Below are 18146 nucleotides of genomic sequence, written 5' to 3' on the forward strand. Positions count from 1 at the left end.
GTCAGGGCCGCTTCCCCCCACTCCCCTCGGGTGACGCCTGCGCCCGGCCGGGGCACGCTGCCCCGCTTTCGCTGCTCCTCCTGACCTCTTTCATAACAAAAGCCCCAATTTCAGTCACGTGCTGCTCAAATCTAGGGCACGGAGAGGCACGAGCCGCGTGGTGCAGCAAGTTAAAATTAAATAACAAGCGTTAACTTATAACCACAACCGAAATCAGGAAAGTTCTGAAAGCTGTTGCAATTTAAAAATAGTTAAAACAGAGTTTACTTGTTTTGATTTTGACCGTTTAGTGCTTAAGGTCTCTCGTACCACTAAAAGCTGGGTCCCTGGTCCTCGTGGCACCCTGGGAGGCTGAAGGGTCCCAGAGAAGGTGCTCGTCTTCCTCCTGTCGAGAGAGACGTTTTTTTCCTGTTACAAGAAAGAGGCCAGTGGGGTTTTGCTCCCCACATCCAGCCCCCGAGAGGAGACGTCTGTGTCTGCCCTGCTGCGCCCAGAGACGCTTCCACCAGCTCAGCTGGGACCGGCTCCTCTGCCCTCCGCGTGTTGGCCGACGGGAGATGACTGTGAAGTTTAATTGCTTTCTGGACAGCAAGTACACACTGTGCAGCCCAAGGGTACTTATGGCTTTCAGGAAAGGTTCTAAAGAGAAAAAAGAAAAAGCAGAAGAAACTGCTCCTTCAGGCAGCAGATGCTCTCATGTGTTGCTGCTTTTGGTGTGTTCCTTATTTGAAGTGAAACTTGTTTATGTACCGGGGAGCGGCTGATGCTCTGCTGGAGTCCTCAGGCGTTTTGTCCATGTGCGTGTGAGCTTGGGCGCGAGTTGCCACAATTAAACTGAAGCACTTGTGAAACCACTAACTTTTTCCCTGTGCAAACCCTGGGCACAGTCTCTTCTCTCTGGCTGGGTCTTGCATCTTCCTGTGAGCCGGGATTCTCTCCGATGAGGGGGGGAAGTGGAAGCACCTTGCAAAAGCCATGCCGCTGGCAGTGGGGACGATCACCAACGCGCCTGCTCCGGCGCTCGCTGGCAGTGATTCATCCGCTGCGGCTCAGCCGGTTTCACCATGAAACCCCCTCCTGCCTGGCGGCGCGGTTAGGCAAGCCCGGACTTCGCCGGCCGCAGTGGGTTGTCCCCATCCACCGGTCCTGTGCCACAGGGACCACTCGGGGCTCGCTGCCCCGCACCGGGCAGTCAGGAATATGTGACTTCAACCACAAATGGAGCTTCTGTTGAGTGAGCACCGAGTGGACTTTCTAAAGGGGAAAATGAAAACCAGGCGGTGGTTCTTGGCGTCGCTGTCTGAAGGCAGCAGCACCGGCGGCACTGACCCATGGGGCGTGCTGGGAGCCAGAAATGGGATTTTTATGTAACGTGGGCTGCATTACGTTGGGCTGGATTGGCCATGCCATTCCCGGCGGGTTTGTTTCAGGCCTGATGGTGATGCTCAGCTCCCCAAGAGCAGTGCAGCCACTCCTCGGGAACTTGAAGCTCTGATAATCTTCCTTCTCTGTATTTAGACCAAATCTCTAATTCTAGGGTTTAACACTTTTTTTTCTTTTTTTAACCCAAAGAGTGGCTTAACCCCATGCAGCCTGCACCAGAGGGAAACCTTTGCGGCACTAGCAGCGCCCGGTGAGGAGCAGGAGCGGCCGGGGCCGGGTGAGTGTCTCAGGCTCCTGGTACCGGGGCTGTGGATCAGGCAGTGGGCTGAGCCCTCAGGAATGAGATACCTGGCAAGGAAACCTTTGGTTCTGTGGGATAAAAAAAAAAAAAAAGAAACAGAAAACCACCATCCCTTATCTATGTGACAGCTGTCTGCTGTTACTGTAACACTGAGACTTACACTGAGATTGGCAGGAACTTCATCAGCATTAAGTGATGGGGGATAACGCACGTAGCTTCCCGCTGCAGCAGCTTTCGGGGTTGCAGGAGAAGCAGAAGGCTGCACACAGAAGACGTGCAGGGGAGCAGTGTCCCATTTGGCGGAGGGGATGCTGTCCCTGGGGTCTCATCCTGCAGCTCGCCGAGCCCCAGTGGGATCTGGCACGGCAAAGGCAGGGTTGAGCCCCAGCCCAACGCTCCGGGCCTTGGTTCAGCTCATCTCGCCCACCGCTGCGTCAGTCAGTTTGATGGCACACACAGAGCTCACTGCCACGGCATCACGCTGCTGTAGTAAAAGGTAGAGCCATAAAATGGTTAGAGTTGGAAAGGACCTTAAAGCCCACCCAGTGCCACCCCCTGCCCTGGGCAGGGACACCTCCCACCAGCCCAGGTTGCTCCAAGCCCCGTCCAACCTGGCCTTGAACCCCTCCAGGGATGGGGCAGCCACAGCTTCTCTGGGCAACCTGGGCCAGGGGCTCACCGCCCTCACAGCAAACAATTTCTTCCCCAGATCTCATCTCAATCTCCCCTCTTTCAGTGTAAAACCCTTCCCCCTCATCCCATGGCTCCCCTCCCTGATCCCGAGTCCCTCCCCAGCTTTCCTGGAGCCCCTTTAGGGACTGGAAGGGGCTGGAAGGTCTCCCCGGAGCCTTCTCTTCTCCAGGCTGAACCCCCCCAGCTCTCTCAGCCTGTCCTCACAGCACGTTTTTTTTTCCCACATGCTGATGTTTTTGGCACGTGTTACTTGACATGGGAACCGAAGGGGGGTCTGCAGAGCTGCTGCCCGCACCCCACACGTGCAGCGGGCATCAGGTCAGGGCACAGCCTGGTGCGATGCCACGAGCAGGAGCTGGGTGATGCTGGTGCTGTGATTTGGGTTTGAGGTAGGTGTCATGAGTCACTTGGATGACTTGTAACGGTGCCTTGGGTCTCTCAGCTCTGCAGGCTGCCCTTTGCGGTTTTTTTCCCTTTTTTTTTTTGCCTTTTTTTAGGCAGTACGTCCTGGCAGGAAGGGACTGCTGTGGAGGGGGCTGACCTGGCAATGGGAAAAAGATTACTTGAGGACATGGCCAGAAATGAGTCATGGTGGTTGCTCCTCCACTGGAAATGTCATTTCTCCATGGTAGATGCTGCCTTTGGTTGTCCGCATGGCTTCTGCTGGGACTTCCCTTCCTATAACTTCTTGGAGATGATACATGTGTTTAGTCAGAGGTATGTTTGTGTGCATTTGCCCACCAGAACTGTGTCATGATGCAAACGTCCCCGTGTTTTGGTGACAAATGGCACAGACTTCTTTGCATGTAGCTTGCATGGTGATCCAGCACTTAATGTCCCCTGATTCTTGTTTCTCTCTCCCTGAAGTCAACACGTGCCCCTGCCAGGGAGTCCTCCAGCACCTTTCCCCAGTCCTTCCAGCATCTTTTCCCAGTCCCTCCAGTTTCCCAACCCAGTTTGGGAGGAGCGGACCTGCATCTCCCGCCTGTGCCAGCTCCTCCCGCACTGATGAGCCGGCAGCCGTCCCATCCAGATCGCTGACTTGCTCTGCCTATATTTTCTTCGGAATCAGACCACTCCTGTAGCATCACGTAACTGGAAACCTTCATTCTCCGTACAGCAAGAGGCATCCCATCTGCTTCCTTCCTGTGGTTATTTTAACCAGAGTGACTGAGCTTTACTGAAAAACTCACCACAGCTGAGCTGACACTGCCCTTTTCTCCATGCAGGGCAGAGCCCAGGCACGGGTTTCGCTCATGAGGGTCCTCGGGCTCCTGCCCCGAGCTGTTTCCTACCTCCCCACGGGAGAAAAGTTATATAAAAGGGATGAAAATACATGCCGAGGGGTTGGGGAGCACGCAGATCTGCCTGGGGTGAAGCTTCACGCAGTGCTTAGTGCAGGTTTAACTGAGAATAATCTCATGGGCTAATTCATCAATTCCACCGACCAACACCAGGCTGAAGCCTGGGCAGAAACAGAAATTGTTGCGTTAACTGAAAATGTTTTTGTTTCTAATGCAGTGAGGAAAGAAACCGCAGGTGCCAACAAACACCTGGAGTCTGCTGGACTTGCAGGTACGGGGCTCAGAGCGGCGAAAATGAAAGAGGCTCGAAAGCGAAAGAGAAAGGTGGCCAGGCGAGTACCTGCCGGTGGCCGCCCCGGGCGGGAGGCGTGAGCTGGAGTTTGGAAATGGTTATACTGGTGGAATTCTGGGTTTATTGGTAACAGAGATGTAAATTCCCGCGTGCATCCCCGCTCAGTTTTGTGCAGGATCCAGCTGCCGTGCGTATGGATCCATGTGCATAGATGCATAATTCACAGCCTGAGAAAAAGCGAGTGGTTCTGCTGTTAATTCGTATTAGTCTAGTTTTTAACTAGTATCTGCTATCTGATCTAGGATCAAGGGCTCATCCTGGCTGAGAGCAAGTGTGAAGTTAAAAACATCTCGGTAGATGGAGGCAGCAGTGCTGTCTCCTGTGAATCAGGGGAGGGCGGGGATGCTAAACCCCGGCTGATTGTCAATGCCATTTGGGCACGTAACCAGTTATTTAACTGTAAATGTTGCTCTGAAAAGGGCAATGGCTGAAACACTTGCTGGAGTTAGAGGCTGGAGTTGACCCATGGAGCACGTCGGGGCCAGTAAGAATCACTGGCAGGTATTTTGTTCCAGCCAATTTTGTCAGAAATTTGCATCTAAATGTGAGGGCCTCGGGTCTTCTCCCTTCCCTGGTCATTAATGCATGCAGGGCGTCCTCGGCGCATCCTCGCCTGGCTCCCTGCCCGCTGGGCTCTTCCCCAGCAGGGTGACTCTGGGCACAGCGTCTGTGTGCTGCTGATTTACGGCCCCGTTAACAGCTTGCAAGAACAGAACAGAGGCTTTACTCAGTAAGAGGTCTTTATTAGCAAAAATAAAGGATTTCTTTTCATACAGACAAACATGCCAAAGTTCACACGGTGCCAGAAGCCGTGGCCAAGGTGCCCCCCGCCAAAGCGAACCACCCCGGAATGGAGCCGCGGATGCTCTTGGCTCTTGCCCGAAGGTCTGGGGCCGTCCTTGTTTCTCCTACAGCGCCGAAGTCAAGGCGTTTGGCGGAAAAACAAGTACAGAGTTGGCTCAACGGGAGCTTAATGTGTCCTGGTAAGAAGCTTAAATTAAGTTTTACGGCTTTTGGCTCCCATGCTGCCCTTGAGCCGATGCCACCCGCTTGCTTCCTGCAGAAGGAGCGACCCACGGCACGGCGTTCCTGCTCGGGGCGGCCCATGCTCTGGGATAACCCCTTCCCATGCGGGCAGGCCGCCAGCAGGAATGCCCTTCCGTCACCGTAAATGTCCAAATAGAATTAATCAAGTATAAATAGCCTCTCTTCAATGGTAACTTAGAAAGCAAACAACAGACTGACAGTGTTTCGTCATGTCGGTGCCCTGGTACTTCTAAATATTAGAAGTAAATGCCTGTGGGTCATGGTGTTTTTCTCTGGCTCAGCGTCCTGTGGTGCTCATGGGGGCACGGAGGAGGCCGGGCAGGGAGAAGGGGAGCCCGAAAATCAGCCGCTCTCGGCGGCACTGACGCCACTCTCGTGACAGCCCCCGCCTCGTGCGCAGGATTAGAAATGACACAAACCCGAATATTGTCAGTGTTGCGTGCAGCTTTATGAATTTGAATGCAAATTACCCAAGCCACCCTAAAATGGTGGTTAATTAAATATCCTCTAACTTTTAAAAGAAAAAAAAAAAAACCAACACGGCAAAACAGCGAGTAAAACCCAATCAAAGACTGGAAAATATTAAGATTAACTTTTGAAAGTGCAGAGTGAACGACCCAGCAGCTCTGGAAGTCAGCCGTTAGCAACATTTAAGTCAAGTTCTATTAGAACCAAACATTTCATTCCTACCTACTACTATTTTTTTTGTCTTTCATCTGGACTAATATAAAGGCTGAAGTCTAGAGGTATCTGGGGTTAACTGATCTACTGCTGTGGCATGGTCGCGTGTTCACCGGAGTGCAGCGCCTCCTCCTCCACGTTGCTGTCCATGCACAGGACAGAAAATTGCCCTTGGTTGTGTTTATGGTTATTTTGCTCAGTGAGAGGCCATGGAATAATTTTGAATATTTCAGTGCCTAATTCCAGCGGCAGAATCAGAGAGAGTGACACGGTTATGCATAAAAAACATTGGATGGCGTAAATAGATAGAGGGACAGAACAGGAGGAGAGTGCTCATTTGCTTAAAATTAAACTTTCCTGAACTCGGAGCAATCTGATCTAGTTGAAGATGTCCCTGCTCCCTGCGGGGGGGGTTGGACTAGGTGACCTTTAAAGGTGCCTTCCACCCCGACACGTTCTGTGATTCTAATTGCTCCTGATCAGGCGCCCGTGCTCAGTGAACTTGCTCTCGGGATAAGCCCTGCGCCTCGTCTGCTCCCCGGAAGAACGCTGTGTTTTGAAGCTATGAATAAAATAGCACTATCATAAACAGTATTAAAATATCAAACAATAAATAGTATTTTACAAGCTCCTCACCATTTCCTTTGAAACGTACTGTAAACATAAACACTGAGGTATTAAAAGTAATAAATATTAAATTCAGTTGTTAAAAAAATAACTTCTAAATACAATACTAAACTCAGAGTTATTGACTTGTAATTCTTGACTTGAACCCTGAGATAACTTAATCTCTCCTGTGCTCTTGCAGCCTAAAGTGGTTTCTGAAAAAAATAGCAGGATTTTGTGTGAAAGGTGTTGCCCGGGGGGCGTCTTCACTTCTGTCTCTTCATCATCAAGTACTCTTCAATGTAGTTGATGAAAATGTCAAACTCTCCCATGGCCTTGTAGATTCCATTCTCGTCCATCTGCAGGTGAAAGCAAAGTCCGTTTAAGCCCGAATGTGGCGATTTTAGGCGATGTACAATCCCTACGCACATCCTCCTTCCACCGACATCTCCAGCTTCTCTGCCCGACCCCTCCGGAGCACCCACCGGCTGCTCCTCTGAGCATCGCCCTCTGGATTTCTCTGCTTTAGGCATTTATATAATTAAAGACTCTTTTTGGATTCTGTTCCCTGTCCTAAGTTGAAGCCAGCAGTAAAATCCACTGCCCGGGACGGCAGCTTCCTCCCAACCTCAGCGCAGCCGCGCCGGCGGGGACCTTACCTTATCGAACGTCTCCTTGATGTGCTTTATGGCTTTGCTCCTCTTCTCGCACGTGAAGAATCGGTGCTGCAAGGGGACAAGAGCAACGGCTTCAACCACACGGGTTTCCTTCCCCGGGCTGCGCCGCAGCGGCTCCCCCCTCCTCGCCGCCGCGCTCCACCTTCCCCTCCCCGCTGCGACTGTGGCTGCTTTGCACCCTACGCCCGTGAAAGGAGCACGGCAGGACCCGGGCACGGTCCCCGAGCCCTTTCCCAGCCCAGTGCCCCTCGCTGCCGGCCCTGGCTGGGTGATGGCAGCCCCGCGGTGCCGGGCTGCTCCCGGCTGACTCAGCCTGCGGCAGGCGATGGGGTCACGGCTGCACCAGGCGCCGTTTCGGGAGGTGTCGTCGCAGAGCCACGCTGCTCCCGCACCCAGGTAAGGGACGGACACCCCCCCGCCCTCCCTCCCCTTATCTCTTCAGCCAGACCCTGTTGGGAGGGGCTGGCTGTAAATAAGCGGAACAGGGTCTCCGGATCGTTGGTTTGCAGCTGCTGAAAGCCTGGAGAACCAGGGGTAGGAGAAACCCCATCCTTACGAGGGTCTGCCTGCCCAGAGCCCTGCTCCTCCGCACCATCCCGACACCCATCCTGCTCCTGGGGAGACCCAGCGCCCGCTCCCCACCTTGCTGCTGCCCTGCGACTGGCTCTGCCTCCCCGCAGCATCCCCCTACCCCCCCGTGATGCTGAGCCCCACTCACACAGCGCCTCATCGTTGCCTTCAGGCTCAGCAGCAGGTTGCCCAGGTCGTCCATGCTCTGCTGGTGGTGCGCGCTCGTCCTCCTGGCGCTGGGCAGCACCTCCTCCGTGTAGAACCGCATCATCTCTGACACCGACTGGCAGCCGAAGCTCCCCTGGGGCGAGAGGAGGTAACCGTGTTGGGGCCGGCCACCGGCACCGCGTGCGTGGGTGGTTTTAGAAATCAAAATCGCGGCGGTGGTCAGAGCGCCCACAGCACGTTAGCACCACTCGCTGCGGCTGCGAGGGAGGGGACCAGGCGTCAGCCCTGCCGCAGACACGCGTGCTGCTGCTCGGCTGGAGAACCGTCCTTGGGTGATGTGAGGAAATGCCCCGATTTACAAACTGCTTCCTCTCTTATAAAATGCTGACCAAAGGACAAAGAAGGATAAGGGACTTCTTAGATAAAAATTGTAATTCTTACCTTGAATTCATCCAGCAGTTCGGAGCTGAGCAACTGGATGCTAAGTTCATCGTCTTTGGATTGCTGTAGAAGGGTACAAGGGAAACGTGGGCTTTACTTAGGCAGGCAGTCAACGCTTTTTTCCCCTTTGCCCCACCAAAGGATCATTTTCATTCTTTGCATTTATGTCCCTCCGGAGCAAAGGCAAAGAGCACCCGGCACCCCTGTGTGCGTAGCACAGTAACGCCGGAGGCAGGCGGCACCCAGCCTTTGGTCCAACAACCTTGCAGCGCAGGCGAGGACAGCAAGATAAAGAAATCACAAACTTCAGTACCATCGACGTCCCTAATGTGAAACTCCTCCCGCCGGCGCGGCACGCTCGCTGGGGCTGCGGCTGCTGCCAACCGCTCTGCTCCCCAAAGAGGTGTCGAAGCCACTGCAGCCCCAGGGAGCGCGGTGCCCCCCGGCCGGGCTGCCCAGGAGGGGCTAATCCCCTCGGGTTTGTTGTCTCTGTAAGTCTCCCATCTGCAGAGGGTGTTTGTTCTTGTGGTGCCCCAGTTGCGCCGTCAGCTCTGGAAGACCCCGGAGCTGCAGCGGTGGGCGTCTGGCACCACCCAAAGCATCACCCCGTGGGACCAAGGTGCTGCAGAGCTTTCCCAAGAGGTTAAAAATATTCCTTCCCAACATTAACTGGGAGATGTACAGCAAGCTTTAAATCTAAAGTCTTGGCTGTGTTCATTTGATAACAAATGCAAACCATGACATTAGCTTGAGATTTAATCTGGGGAACTATCTTGTCTTATTGCTAGAACATAGTGAGATTAATTAAAATAGTAACGCAGATGCGATCAGCCATCTCTATCAGTTCTGATGCAATGACAAGTGCTCTGAGTGTATCTCGCGCTGCTCCCTCAGCAGCCCCGATGCTCCCCTTCGCCGCGATGCAGAGCAGTGACCTCTAACAGGCACCGCAGCGAGCGCTGGTGACTGTAGCATTTCTCCAGTCATAAAATACCCTGTTCAGGCTTTTGTGGTTCTTTCAAAGAAAAAGTCTGTAGCAAAAGATTTCCCTTTCCATCTAGTGTGGACTTCAGCGAGGCTGGACCTCCTTGCCCTGAGGAAGGGACTATTTCTTTGCTGTTAATTCAGCGCAGAATTCGCACCGCAGCACTGAGGGGGAGGTCTGTCTGGGAAGGTTCACGGAGATTCATTATGAAATCTCTTGGGCTCATTGTAACTAAAACTAGGAAGAACCCCCTCGCGTGTTGGCTCTCGGCGAGCAGTGAAACTGAACTTCTCTTGCTCACCCCCGTCAGCCCATAGCGCAACAGGCGGCCAAATCATTTCTGCCGGGAGGAAGCTGTTTTCTCCCTCGTCCAAATCACCGAACTTTGCAAAGGCAGCGAAAGGAGAAGGAGGAGAGGCTATAGTAGGGGGGGGGTTATACTTACAAAATAATCCTTGATTTCCTCAAACTTGCTCCTCAGCTCCCTGAGCTTGGCGGGCAGGAGCTGGGGGAAGTGGAGGCAGGAGGGCTGAGCAGCGGAGGGCGAGCAGCGGGCGGGCAGGGTGCCGGCGGCCAGCAGCAGGAGCAGCAGGGCTGGGCAGGTTTGCATGCTGCGGGCAAGGAGACGCTCTGCCCTCGGTCCAGGCTCAATTATCACAGGAGGGTAAAAAAAGCCAATCTGCAGCCTTCACCTTGATGGAGCCCCTAATTTATACTCTCAAAACATCGCTCAATTTCCTCTCCCCATTTCCTGGCGAGCAATATTGGGGTTTTAAGTCATTCATTAAAACCAAATGTCACTTGGGTTTCCCGTCAACTTGGGTTTCCTGTTCTCTTGACCCCCCTCCTCTCCTCACACCCCATCAAATCTTTTGTGCTTAGACTCTGCAATTTTTTTTTTCGTTGCTTGCTTCTTGTAAATTTAAATGTGGCTGAGGAGGAAAGCTTCAGATATAATGTGAAGAAGAAAAGGTGCTGTGTTAGGTTACTTCTGCATTCTCACAGTTACTTTTTATTTTTAGCTGAATGCCCTATTGTTAGGGGGGGGAAAAGTGTTTCTATTTTTAAGTCTCCATATCAAACCTGCTCTTAGGAGCCCCAGCACCATGCGCAACTCAGCAGCATTGCTTTTAATGAACCTGCACAAATACACTGTCACCTCCTTTGGCGTTCTAATGCTATACTGCAAATACACAGAAAAATCTTAATTTTTAATTTTTAAATATATTTTTTTTTCCAGTTAATGCATATGTCTGCCAAAATCGATGTCAGTTTTACCTGCCTTCAGCAAGCTCAAAGGCTGTGATCCCAAATCTTTGCTGGTGTTGTGCCGGGCTGGAAACAGGCCGTGCTGGGATGTGGTGGAGGAGCTCATCCCGGCCGGGATGTGGTGGAGGAGCCCGGGCTATGCTGGGATGCAGTGGAGGAGCTCATCCCGGCTGGGATGTGGTGGAGGAGCTCATCCTGGCTGGGATGCGGTGGAGGAGCCCGCGCTATGCTGGGATGTGGTGGAGGAGCTCATCCTGGCTGGGATGTGGTGGAGGAGCCCGGGCTATGCTGGGATGCGGTGAAGGAGCTCATCCTGGCTGGGATGCGGTGGAGGAGCCCGCGCTATGCTGGGATGTGGTGGAGGAGCTCATCCTGGCTGGGATGCGGTGGAGGAGCCCGCGCTATGCTGGGATGTGGTGGAGGAGCTCATCCTGGCTGGGATGTGGTGGAGGAGCCCGGGCTATGCTGGGATGCGGTGAAGGAGCTCATCCTGGCTGGGATGCGGTGGAGGAGCCCTGCCCGGCCGGGATGCAGCGATGCTCTGGTCCCCGTGGGCAGCGGCACGGCTGCCCAGCTGCTTGCCCACCACAGAGGGGTTGTGCCACGGGAGCCGCTGTTCTAACATGGGTGTGTGGTGTCAAAGTGCATAAGCAGGTCATGACTATTTGTGTTCTGGCTCTTTAATCCAGTTTCTTTTCCTAGAAATGAACACGAGCCTCATCCGAGCAACCCAGTGCTGTCTCTATGAACGGGGTGTACTGTGTTCACTGAGACTTAATGTCCCAGCTCTGATAAAATTATCGTTTCAGAGCTGAAGATAATTCCTCTGACGTCTCTCCTGTTTTCCGCTTTCCCCTCTTTCATTTTCTCATTCTATATATATTAGCACACACCCCCCTGCTTCCTTGTGATAAAGATTTCACTGGCAAATTTGGAATCTGTTGTCCAAGAAAGAGAAAGTGGAGGTGAATTTGGCTTTCCTAAAGTCACAGGGTTTTCTTTGAAAGCTCCCATTTTATATTTAAATAGTCCGTTCTTCCCAGCCTGCCTCCAACACATTGCTTTGGACAAATCACTTCCATTCTTATTTCCTTCACTGCACTGAACTTCTTTTAAGTTGGATTTGCAAACCTCTGTGAAGGAACTTGATGCAAAAAACCAAAAAAAAATGCTGTAAGAATGTGAAGTATCGCTTGATATCGAATGTTTAGATTCATTTTTTTTTTTAATTTTAGGAGCCAAAGAGCGGAATGTTTGGTGTACGTATGTATGAGTAAGAGTAAAGGGGATGAAACGTTAGTGGCTGAAGAGTGTGAGACGGAGACAATGTGGGATTTTGTGTTCCGATTTGTTTTCCTTTTGCTGTTGACGTTGCCTCTTCCAGCGGAGCTGAGGAAGCCCGCTCCCGGTGAATCACCGCAGGCACGCTACTTCAGCTGCATCAGAGCAAGTGTCACGTATTTGGTGGCCCATTTGTCTTCCCCTGCTCGAACGCAGCCGTGCGGTTTCTCCCCTTGGCCGCCGGCAGAAGCTACGAGAAAGGAGACGAGCGAGCAGCAGCCGATGGCTCGGACCAAATTGAGTAGTTTTAAACTCGACCTTTTTCCACCTTTCTCCACTTTCCCCCTTAGGCGCCCGCCCTGGGAGATTTCGGTGCTTATTTTGGATTAACTTGAATCTGCCATGATAAAGCTTTGGTGGCAAGACCTGGGCGGCTGCTTGAGTTTCATCAGGGCATCGAAATCGATGTGGTAAGGCCAGTGGGTGCGATGCTGGGCCCCAGAGCGGGTCCATGGGCAGCCTGACCCTGGAGCGAAGCCCGGAGCACATCCCGCTCCCTCGGGTGAAGGATGCAGCCCCAGGCGGTTCCCTGCAGCCGGGGGGCCCTCTCAGCCTCGGCTGGTATTTTTGTGGGATGCAAAGCAAAAAAGGGGCTCTGGGAATTTCCCCCGCCATTGGCGGGACCAGCGCAGCAGCAGCACAGTGCCGGGAGCCCTCCCTCCTCCCCGCCGCGGAGCTGAGCCTTCCTTTCCAAACTTCTCTTATTTTGAGCAATCTGCGGGTCTCCATGAAGTCATCGCCGTTTGACACCCGGCGCGTGCTCTTGTGCAATTCCCTCCTCCCTGTTTTGGAACCCGGTTTGTATTTTTATTTGGTATGAGCGTAAGCCAGATGCGTCCATTCCACAAAGGAAACTGTGGCCTGCGCACGGATGCTACTCGGCTGTGTTTACCTGTATTTCCTTTGCCGTGTCAGAGATCTTGACAGTGCAGTTTCGCTCTGACTCACTCTTGCTTACTGCCGTGGAAACGCATTGACTCTGCAGTACTACGGGGCGGTTGCATGAATGAATAAAGCACCTTTTCCTAAAGAGTGTCCGGGGGATGTGGGTGTATTTCTAAACCTTTAGGAAACAGCTTTCATGTTTGCCAAGAAGATCGTTTCAGGAAGGGAAGTGTGTTACTCAAAAGCCATCCGTGCACTTTTACCCCACCTCCCACAAACTTCTAAGATCTGCACGTTCGCAAGAAATACTCAGCAGGACAGCAGAATTGCGTTTCTGCAGTAAAACAGAGGCATTTAGGCAAACGCTGTTCCCCCGCAGCGTGGGGTGCGGGAAAGTCTGTCCTGGCCTTGGACCTGGGCCACCTGCGCTGGGTGACCCTGCAGAGGCTGGGCTTGGGCTCGGTGCTCTCCAGAGGTCCCGTCCTCCGCAGCAGGGTGGCATTCACACTTGCTAAAGGGGCCACCTGTGTGCAAGGCTTTTCTCATGTTAGCACACTTTTCCGTGGGCAAATTTTTACATTTGTTTTGCCTTCTTTGTCTCTGTCATTACTTTCGGACAAAGGAACATTGTGGATTTTATGCACTATCTATTCTAGATATAGCTTGGAGGATCCCCTAGATTTCCAGGCTACCATAAGGGTGTGTTTCTTTCTTTCCTTTTCAAAAATCCCCCATTTCTCATCCCTTCAGGTTCGGGAGATCTGCTGTCAGTGACGCTCGGGGGGAAGCGGACACTTGGTGGCCTTTTGTTCACCTTGTGTGAAGAGCAGTTTGAGACAATGGCGTTTGCCCTCTCAGCAGCCCCATCGCCGATGACTAACAGTTCCTGATGGGTGAAGCACAAAGTGGACTGCGTTTTTTTTTTTTTTTTGCTTTTTTTTTCAAGACTTTTTTTTTTTTTTTTTTGCCGGCAAGGCATGACGTCTGATTTTTCACTTCTGGAAACCTGCTTTCTAGCACCCTTGTCGGACTTCGCAATGTGACTCATGTCAATCTCAACAGGTAAATCCCAAATGACTCTTTGGAAATTTAACCAATGTCATTGTTTTGTCTTGTAACGTCTAAGTGTCCAGAAATAGGTTACTAATGATGAATAGACGACGTTATTGTGACCTCTACTGTGATTTCTAATATGACATAGAGAGCGCCTTACATAAGAAGTTCTTAGCAGGGCCAGAACTTCCATTTGATCTAAATCAAGCTGGCATCATCACCTAAAGGCATCAAGTAACGGGCACTTCCTCACATTTGTAAATTCCCTGTTTTAGTGATTAACTTAACTGAGAAATACTTGCACTTTTTTAATTGCATACATAAAACTCCCGCTATTTGGAAGCCTGCTGTGGCCTGTAAGGTGGATAGAGAATAACATCCCTATTTAATACTCTGCCCTGGGGTTGCAGGGCGTCCTCTGCCGACCCAGAAGAGTGAGCTGTGCTTTTTTTTTTTCCCCCCAAGTTGCTCGTACTGTGCCATTTCAAGCCGCTCTGTGAAGGTTGTGTGGAGTTACAGGTGAGGTCGGCGCTGCGGCAAAACCCTCTTGTCGCTGGGTCCTCCATGGAGCCGGCTGGCGCAGCGTCAGGCCGTCTGCCAGGTGGGCGATGCTGCCCTCCTCCCTGCGAGGCTGTTTCCCGCTGCACACAGAGCTGTCATTACCTTCCTCCTTTCTCTTTTCTTCTGAAATAAGCTGTTGGCAGGGATTTTCCGATGCTCACAGGGATGTCTCGTTTCTCTCCTTATAGAAACCGGTGAGATCTCGGCCCTGGCGTTCCAGGGAGTGGGGAGCGTGTGCTCGGAGCGAGCAGGGAGGATGCACGAGGCTTCCTCAGATGAGTGAGTTCGCAGGAAAGTTAAGGAGGTAAAAGAATGCAAAAAACCCTGAATATATGGTCCGTTTTGACTTACCCAAATATCTCTTATATCTCTTGCACTGCCTTTTTTTTTTTTTTTTTGAGCATCCTACAAATGCAGTTTTGAGCAACTTCTATCTTGAACAGGTCATTTCACAAGTGCTGTTCTGATGAGTTTCTTTTTTCTAGTTTTGGTATTACTGGGGTACATGGATCTTCCGGAGAATATTGTCTGTGTCGCGATTTAGCATCAACCCTCTGACCAATAATACAAATACAAACTATTTATAGTTATGAATGGTCATAAGACAGAAACCTAGTTATCATGGTTTGAGAAATCAGCGCAAACCAGCTGCTCGGAAGCGTAACGTGACTCTCGGGGTGAATGATGGAGGCGACTTCACTCCCTTTCCACAGCAGCGCCAGGCCCTCGGCCTGAAGCCAAACATCGCTCACGCTGTGGAGTTTTGGGGTGTTTTTTCTGCCTGGCGCAGAGCCGGGGGTTGAGAAATCCCGGGTTTTTCTTTTCCACCCCCCTGTGACACGCAGACGAGCACGTGCCGTGGCCGGCGGTGCCGCGCGTGACGGCGGGTTATCCCCGGTGCCGCCAGGGATGCTGCAGCGTCCCCCGTGCTGCCGGGGAATTTCCCACGTGCCCCTGCCACGGCTTTGGGCTCTGAAATCCTCGGTGTGACAACGCCCGGCCCCGGGCTCCCCTGCCAGCCCCTCTGTGCAGGGTGAAGCCCCAGCGCTGTTACTCAACCAGAAAAGGCCCGGTGCTGGCCGCGCGCGGCTCTGCTCAAACCTGCCGTTCCCGAGGCCCCTCTGAGAAGCCCAGGGCAAAGGGAACAAGTTTCACGCTGCGGATTCCCAGAATAATCAGCCCGGGGGCTGCTGCTGACGCTGCTGCCCTTTCAGAGAAAAATGCAGTAAAGTAGAATTGCTAGAAGTTTAGTTAGGGTTTTGTTTTTTTTTTCCTATTGAATTTGTTTATTTTAAGGTGAGGGATTTCTAATTAACAGCCTCAGCACAGAGTGCGCCTCCAGCTGTGCTGCGGGTAGGGGGAGGAAGAACAGCCTTAGCTTCACCTCACCCATGTGAGCAGAGTTTTTTTGATTAAAAAATGATCCGCCAGATGTGCTTTTCGGAGGTTTCAGAGGGTTTTAAATACTTTGTTTATAACTTTTTACATCTGTGTGTTCTGATCCCCTTCTCTTTTTTGTTTCTTTTTCTTTTTTTTTTTTTTTTCTTTTTTTGCAGAGAGAGCAGGTGATCCAACCTGGGCGTTTCTCCTGCGAGGCATCTTCATGACAGAGACCCAAGGCAAAATGTGAACTTGAGTTATGAAAGCGGCAGAGTTGGCAATTGAAAAGGCGTTGCTGAAATCGCATTGCTCCCAGGGGTACGACCTGCTTCCCCGGGGGACCCGGGGTGGCTGCTCCGCTCAGCATTGGTCTTGCCTGTGCTTCTTCAGCAATTTCCCTGGGATTTACCTTTTCATGGAAGGCCGAGGAAGGTTTACTTCAGTAACGGGAACGGGCACCGAAGTCCCTTGGTGGTTATTGCTTTCCATGTAGATTTTGAGGGCTGTAACTAGGAAGTGGAAGATGAATCTGAATGCTGGAAAACCCCTCTCACTGAAAATGGTATTTTTAAAAAAAAGAAGAAAAAAAGAAAAAAAAAAAAAGAAGAAAAAGAGATCTGGAGCGAACTTCCTCTGCTAGCTGCCTCCTGCCTGTCAGGAAAGGAGAGATGGGCAGTTCATCGCTGTTCCTCGGAAGAGCCTGGCAGCCAGTTTGCTGAAAATATAAAGCCATATATATATAAGTCAGAAAATATAAAGTCAGAACCGCAATCCTTGAAATGCCCCTGGTTTATATTTATGGCTAAAAGGGGTTTTGCCGGTCGCGTTGTGCAGCGGGGAGATGTGCTAAACGCGATTGAGTCTTCAGGTTTCCGCTGAGCCGAGAGGATGCTTTGGGTGGCAGAGGGCTGGCTCTGCCTGGGATGGATGACGTCCCGCGGCCAAGCCGGGGCTCCCCATGTGTTCTGGGGTCGGGCAGAGCCCTACGGGGGGGTGATAACAGGATAAACCTCTGGAAAAATGAACCTTGCCTCGTAGCATGGTTTTCCGAGAACTTGCACCTAGGAGCAAGTGGTAGCTGGGATGGCTGGCGAAGGAGGTGGTTCTCCCAGCGCTAAGGGTGGTGCAAGGCTTGGGGTGGGACAAACCCTTTGGTGCTTTGGGGACGTGCAGGTCTCAGTATGGACCTTGCCAATGGGGGTTGTGTCCTCAGGGGCTGGCAGAGCCCCAGGGCAGCCGGTGCGGTGGCTCCTGCTCGTCCCGGGGCAAAACCGGGTCCGTGGGAGACAGGGAGCTGTGCAGGGACCGGTGCAGGGTGTGTTCGCAGCGGCGGTGGCTCTGCCCACACACCTCCTGGAGACCATCTTCAACTGAACGGGAGGCAGGGCTCTTCCCTTCCACCTCCTCAAACCGCCCCGCAGAGCTCCAAGGAGGGATCATCCTCATCAGTCCAGGGAAGATCGTGATCTTACCCTGTAGGTACAGCTCAGGGGGGGCGACTTTCACCTCCTGAACCCTCCTCTGGTGTCCCGATGGTTTTGCTCCTTGGGACACTGTTTGCTGTGTCTGAGCCCCGTCTTGCTCCTCGTTAGCGGAGCCATAACTTCATCCATTCCTGCCCGAGCCAGGGGGGTGGCAGTGCAGCTGGAGGGATGCACATCTGCCAGCCTGGATTAAATCATTTTTGCAAACAGAAGATGGGAAAACAGCACAGGAGACTTTCCAATGCAGGCGTGTCCACATCCCTGCTGCCAGGGCATTCGGTGCCGATTTCCCTGTGTTTTCTCGTTTCTGCAGGACGTGTGTTATCAAACAAGGTAGGAAGCAGGGAAGCCGAGTGGCTGGGACTTGCCAGCAAGAGCTCTTTTTGTTGTCCTCAGCCCCGTCTCTCTCTGCCCTCGAGCCAGGGCTGGAGCAGAGCTGCCGTCCTTGCCCGCCCTGCACCTTCACGTGCGACCAGCACCAACGAAACCAGCCCTGGCCCCTCATGGTTGTGAAATTGAGACTGATTCAAGTCCCGAGATAATATGTGCTAAAGGCAATATTAGCCCAGCCAAAACCGAAACCCGTGTTTAAGAGCTGGGTTGTGTACAGAAGCTACAGCGAATTTACTGAAACGTAAGTTTCAGTTTTGGTGAAAGCTAAATCTATGAGAGCTCTGACTGCCTATTGGAGTGATTCATTTGCTCCCCAGATAATTCAAAAATTGAGCTGATGGCAGCGAGCACTCAGTTTCTCCTCTACGAGGCATCATTTATGGCCTGCACCATCAGCACATTTCACCCTCCTGGGCAAACCCAGGCGTTGGATGGGACAGCCGGCTCGCTCGCGCGCTCAAATCCCGGGCCCGGTTTTCTCAAAAATGCCCTGCGTGACTTTTGCTATCACATCAGTTTTTAGTTCTTCCAAAAAAATAAGGACGGGAGGAACACGAGAGGTGGCTGGCCAC

At 52.3% G+C, this 18146-nt stretch overlaps 1 protein-coding gene and 1 long non-coding RNA gene across 2 annotated transcripts; one reads left to right on the forward strand and one right to left on the reverse strand.

Annotated features, from left to right (window-relative positions):
- Positions 1 to 5493: 5493 nt before the first annotated feature.
- IL10 (interleukin 10) lies at positions 5494 to 10161 on the reverse strand. The gene is made up of 5 exons (XM_054181605.1): positions 9654 to 10161; positions 8224 to 8286; positions 7763 to 7915; positions 7027 to 7092; positions 5494 to 6726 (listed from the first exon to the last, which is right to left on the reverse strand). The coding sequence occupies exons 1-5, from the start codon at positions 9816 to 9818 to the stop codon at positions 6634 to 6636; spliced, it is 540 nt and encodes a 179-aa protein (XP_054037580.1). The 5' UTR covers positions 9819 to 10161; the 3' UTR covers positions 5494 to 6633.
- A 3385-nt stretch (positions 10162 to 13546) lies between these two features.
- LOC128900464 (uncharacterized) lies at positions 13547 to 16268 on the forward strand. Its single transcript, XR_008463289.1, has 3 exons — positions 13547 to 13765; positions 14506 to 14621; positions 15874 to 16268. It is a non-coding gene; the product is annotated as an uncharacterized LOC128900464 (long non-coding RNA).
- The last annotated feature ends 1878 nt before the right edge of the window (positions 16269 to 18146 follow it).

Source organism: Rissa tridactyla, chromosome 21, assembly GCF_028500815.1.
Source record: "Rissa tridactyla isolate bRisTri1 chromosome 21, bRisTri1.patW.cur.20221130, whole genome shotgun sequence".
In the NCBI taxonomy this organism is placed as follows: Eukaryota; Metazoa; Chordata; class Aves; order Charadriiformes; family Laridae; genus Rissa; species Rissa tridactyla.

What these genes read in the sequence shown, in the direction of transcription:
- IL10 (XM_054181605.1), bottom strand. Translation starts at nt 9,818, where the DNA reads ATGCAAACCTGCCCAGCCCTGCTGCTCCTGCTGCTGGCCGCCGGCACC. An exon ending in AGGCAACGATGAGGCGCTGT is followed by an intron (nt 7,093 to 7,762) that starts GTGAGTGGGGCT and finishes GTCCCCTTGCAG; the next exon opens with CACCGATTCTTCACGTGCGA. An exon ending in TCAAGGAGACGTTCGATAAG is followed by an intron (nt 6,727 to 7,026) that starts GTAAGGTCCCCG and finishes TTTCACCTGCAG; the next exon opens with ATGGACGAGAATGGAATCTA.